The 5,287-nt window shown below is 35.8% G+C and overlaps 1 protein-coding gene and 1 pseudogene across 1 annotated transcript; one reads left to right on the top strand and one right to left on the bottom strand.

Moving 5' to 3' along the window:
* Window positions 1-1,649: 1,649 nt before the first annotated feature.
* LOC115970620 lies at window positions 1,650-2,279 on the top strand (annotated as a pseudogene).
* Window positions 2,280-3,755: 1,476 nt separating this feature from the next.
* Window positions 3,756-4,391, bottom strand: LOC115970613 (B3 domain-containing protein At2g33720-like). Its single transcript, XM_031090219.1, has one exon. It carries the CDS (start codon window positions 4,389-4,391, stop codon window positions 3,756-3,758), a length of 636 nt encoding a protein of 211 aa, XP_030946079.1.
* Window positions 4,392-5,287: the final 896 nt, after the last annotated feature.

Raw genomic sequence — 5,287 nt, 5'->3', positions numbered from 1 at the left:
GCAAAAGTAGGAAATCAATGGCCTACTAAAAACCCTAGGAATGTACTATAAAAGGAGGATTAAGTCATCAGCAAAAGGCATTCAACAACTATTAATCAAAGCAAAAAAAGAGCATTAGAGAGACTCATTAAGCTTCAGAAAAATAGAGAGAAGAGAAAGGCATTGTAAAAGATCCTGTAATAAGTGCTTAAGGATACACTTGGATTTAAGGGAATTCAAACCTCACAAGTCTTAAAAGCCTACAAAGAGCTATCCAAGTCTGTGACTTTTTAACTTATTTGAACCTCGTGGTATATCCCAATGAGAAATAGGGTCTAATGTACCTTAAAAAAAAAAAAAAAAAATTTAAAAAAAAACCATAATATAATGACACATCACTCTATTTTCTGAGGATCCCTAACGTTTTTACTTGCATTTTCTTAATATTTTTTTACCATTCCTCGGCCACTTATTTTATAATATGTATATGTTTGCATGTATGAATGTATATGCGTTGTAAAGCCCATGTTTTGTGCACAACTTGGTTCGTAATCAGCCCAATATAGCTGCAATGAACCAAACCCAGTCCACCAACCAACAAACATGGTTATCTTGGGAGGCCCAAGATCCTTATCATCATTTGGGCTTAGGTACTGTCCAAAACAGGAACCCACAGTTATTTAGTTAGTTCTTTTCCCGCCTCTCTGTTTCATATATTAGAAGCAGAGCTTGTTTATTGTATATATGAATTCATACACATTCAGATATTTTCTCTCTCTCATCACAGAGTTGATTTACACCATTGATGAAGCTTAGTGTGTGCATGAATTCTAACATAAAGCTTGGAGGCGTTGTTGGTGGGTTTCTTGGTTGAAGAGAGCAACAAAGGGTTGTGATTGATGAGCCATGATGGGTGTGGGTGTTGACGTCGAAACTGTAGAAGATCACTGGTGATGGAGTTGTGGTTGTTGCAAAGGAGGTGGTGGCCAAAAAGTAGTTGGCATATTTCCAAAGATTCTTTGGCATTGTTTATTATTTTATTTTATTGGCGGAAACATCATTTTGGGCCCTATATTTTGGTGTCATAGTCAATCTGATCCTTACATTTTGAAAGCGGTCAATTTGGTCCCTACTATTTTCAAGTCACAGTCAATTTAGTCCCTGTCGTTAGATGACTAATGGAATCTGCTTAGGTGGCAAACAAAATACACACGTAGTATCAATTAAATTAAAATATAAATAGTCCTTCCACGTAAGCCTTTCCACATCAGCTTCCACTACTATTAATCCTATGTGATTATCACATGACCCATTTACCATCGAGACATTCACTCACCCTCAAACACGATTGAATTCAAAATATCCAAATTAAAATTCCAAATCCGTAACCCACAATGAACATGAACTCCTTCACAGCCAAATCTTTACTCACCTAATCCCCACAATCAAAGTTCCTCTCATCTTGAAGACTCCATTGGTGATTCCAGACCAAAACCATTGATGAACAACTCTGTAACTCACCCATGTCCATAACTTGATTACTGTGCTTTTTGAAGAGATAGTTACTTGTGAAGGGACAAATCAAAATTTGATGAACGCAACTACTAAGTAATGGTGATGTCTCAATTTGTTGAAGTTTTAAAATTTCTGCCACACTTGTTTGAAAGGTAATGGTGGTGTACTTTCAGTGTTTAGGATTTCTACCTTCTTCTTCCTCCTCAAACTCAGGCCTCCTCTTCTGCCAGAAAATCCTCTACCTTGAAAACCTCAACATCAATTCCCACGAAGTTCTCCAACTCAACCCAGATTTCCATTCCTCCCCACTCTCTTCCTTCCACTCTGTCGAGCAATGCCTCTCTTCCTTTGGCCTCACTCGCTCTTCCCTTGGTCGAATTCTAGACATGTACCCACAACTCCCAACTCTACCCCACCTTTGATTTCCTTCTCAATGAGGTCTGAATCCCATTTCTTCACATTCCAAAGTCCATAACTCAATGCCCCAGAATTTAGTTTCCAGTGTCCCAAACCAATTAAGACCCACTTTCTCTTTTCTACAAAACTTGGGTTTTGTGGGTCCTCATTCAATCACTTCTCACACCGTGGTGCTATTGGTTTCAAGTGTGGAAGATACTTTGGGGTTTTCTTATGAGGAAGTGGTTAGTACGGTGATAAGGTCACCTGGGTTGTTGACTTTTAGTATTACAAATAATTTGCTCCCCAAGGTGAGGTATTTCTTGGAAGAAATGAAAGGGGATATAGTGGACTTGAAGATGTTTCCTCAGTATTTTTCGTTTAGTTAGGCGAGAAGAGATTTGGCCATGAAGGAGTTCATGTTCATTGTGGGTTAGGGATTGGAATTTTAATTTGTGTATTTTGAATTCAATTGTGTTTGACAGTGAGTGAGAAGGTACGTGGGTCATGTGAGAGATAGAGAGTCAGGTGAAATTAATAGTAGTGGAAGCTGACATGAAAGGGCTGACATGAAAGAACTATTTATATTTTAATTTAATTTATGCCATGTGTGTATTCTATTTGCCACCTAAGCAAATTTCGTTAATCATCTAACAGCAATGACTAAATTGACTATGACTTGAAAATAACAGTGACTAAATTGACCGATCCTAAAATATAGGGACTAAATTTACTTTGACACCAAAATAGTGTTTCTGCCTATTTTATTTTAATAAAAGGTACGAGTTTTTAAAGTTATTTTAATAGGTGATGTCTTAAAATAAGAGATGTGATGTATGGTAAATGGAAAAATTATATGTTAAAATAGATAAAGCAATTTTTTAGAATATCAAAATAACATTTTTTTAGCACAATTGATACTGACACTCTAATAATTTACTTCGTCCAAAGAGTACTTCGTCAAAAGAGTAATGCTTAGAAATATAAAAATTCTTACAATTTTTACTGCAACTCAACATGAGTTGTCTTTCTTTTTTTTCTTCTTTTTTATTGCTTCCCATTTATAATTCCAGATATCTGGTGTAATGTCAAATGTTGTACCCTAGGTTTCATAATGGGCCACATGAAACACATGCAAACAAGACAAGGACGCACCTTTCTCAGAATCTCACTGTAGAGAATATAATAAGCTGCTGTCAGCTCAGCTGTTGACCAATCTTTAATTCTCTACACCCATTATTCATGTATTTCATCCTCATCCCCACTATTTCAGTTCCAATAAATGCTGCAACACAGCCCTTATGGGAAACAACTAAAACTGAAGAATTAGATGCCTCCAAAAATACGGAAGTAAAAGCATAGAAATACATTGAATTGAAACAAGAACCAACCCTTCCCTGGACTACAGAAACCTACAATTGATCAAATCACATTCAGATTTTGCTTGGACCTCTATTCGGATTTAATTTGTAAACTATTACGGAATCTAGCTTTATTTTTTGGATAATTCCATGCATGACGGATTAAGAACATAGGAAAGGAAACTGATTTAAAAAAGAAAAAGAATGAAATAGGTTCACTCTTCTCCATTTCTTCTTCTGCGTTGTAAGCTAATACATAGGGAAAAAACAAAGACTTAGGCCCCGTTTGGTATAGTTGTTTAATAATATATTTTTAGTTTTTAAATAATATTATATTTTTACACACTTTTTCACTAACATATATTTCAAAAAAATACAAACAACGTTACTAAAATAACCTTACCTAACGGCCCTTATTAGCTTAAAAGATAACAATGTTTCAGTCTTTCAGACCAGATGCAGTACATAATTAGCAAGGAAATGAAGCAGACCAACAGTGGAGGACTAATTGCTTAAAGCCTGCTTGAGAATGGTAAAACTGAATCTTGAATTGCTTTGATCCCAGTAAAGTCCAATCTCATCAGCTTCCTTCAGGCCCCTCCTCCTCACAAATCCCATATTCCAGTTTTCAATGAGTACATAAGTCCCATTACCCCACTGTTTGAACAGCAATTGATGTTCGGACTTGGTATCACAATCCCAAACAGCAACTCGAACCCCATTATTCTTAATGTTTTCAATGCTTGCTTCCCATTGTCGCAAAATATGCTTCTCAACCAAGTATTTTGGTAACAAGAGCCTGGACTTTACGACGTTAGTATCACTAAATGTGATCCTCTTCCTGATAACCCAAGGATCAAATAAGCCAACCTTCAACTCCAATGACACACCGTTAGGCCCTTCTCCTTCTTCAAGTTTCATTCTTTTGATTGCGCGAGCTGTCTCTGACAGAGAGAAACTGACCAAGTTTTCACTTAATTCCCTCTCTGTGGTGATGCAAGAACCATAACCCAACTTCAATTCTGTTGAAACCCCTTCAGATTCATGATGGGCAAAGACATTTTCTTGACTGACTTGGAGTTGGCCATTCAAGGTAAGTTCTTTTTCTGTAATTTCAGATGCAGAACTCATCGGATTCATGGCTGATGAGGCTTTGAAGTTAGGTTGAAAAAAATAAATAAATAAATAAATAAAAAAAGAAGAAGATAGAAAGAAAGAAGGGTTGCAGAGACCAGAAAGTTTGTTGGTTGCTTGGGAGTTGGAGGTTTGAGCATTAGGAATTATAGAGGATATATGTGGGTTTGAGGAGGGCGGGACGTATGGCAGTATGGCTTATGGCTTATGGCTATATAAAGAGACGAGTTAGAGCCTCTGAGGCGAGGTTTCTTTTGGTGCTGTTTTTATGGAAAATTATTAGCTACTCTCAAGTATCATAAATGTGTAGTCTCCCTTCTCACATGAATGGTGGGTCTCATCATGAATTAAATTAGTGGGACCAACTATTCATGTGAGAGAAGAGAGTATACATTTATAGTAATCCGGAAATACACAATAATTTCTTTGTTTTTATAATGTGTTTCTTATAAATAATTTTTTTTTTTTTTTAAAAAAAAACCCATTATGATTTTGTTATAAAAATGATAAGGAGTTAAAGGTCAAGTCTATGGTTAATTACTTTATAACTAATAAGTCTTTCCTTTTTCCAAGCTATCAAGCTATCAACTTGATAAGGAAACGAGTTAGAGCCTTTGAGGGGAGGTTTCTTTGTTTTGGTGCTGTTTTTATAATGTGTTTCTTATAAGAAAAAAGAACCACGTTATAAAAAAAAAAGCTAACACATTATCACTTTTTTATAATAAAAAGTTAAGGAGTTAAGGTCAAATCTATGGATAAATTTTTTATAACTAATAATAAGTCTTTCCATTCCAAAGCTATCAAAATTCAAAACTTTTAACTAGCATACACACAAATGTCAACATGGTGCCCTGCTAAAGGCTGGAACCTTTCTATCACTTCAGTCCCAAAAAAAATGGCTG

The sequence above is a fragment of the Quercus lobata genome, chromosome 2, assembly GCF_001633185.2.
Source record: "Quercus lobata isolate SW786 chromosome 2, ValleyOak3.0 Primary Assembly, whole genome shotgun sequence".
Taxonomy (NCBI): domain Eukaryota; kingdom Viridiplantae; phylum Streptophyta; class Magnoliopsida; order Fagales; family Fagaceae; genus Quercus; species Quercus lobata.
Note: the sequence above shows the minus strand (reverse complement) of the source record. Positions and strands in the feature narration are given on the sequence as shown.

Excerpts from the sequence above, each read along its gene's own strand:
- LOC115970613 (XM_031090219.1), bottom strand. The coding sequence starts at position 4,391 with ATGAATCCGATGAGTTCTGCATCTGAAATTACAGAAAAAGAACTTACC.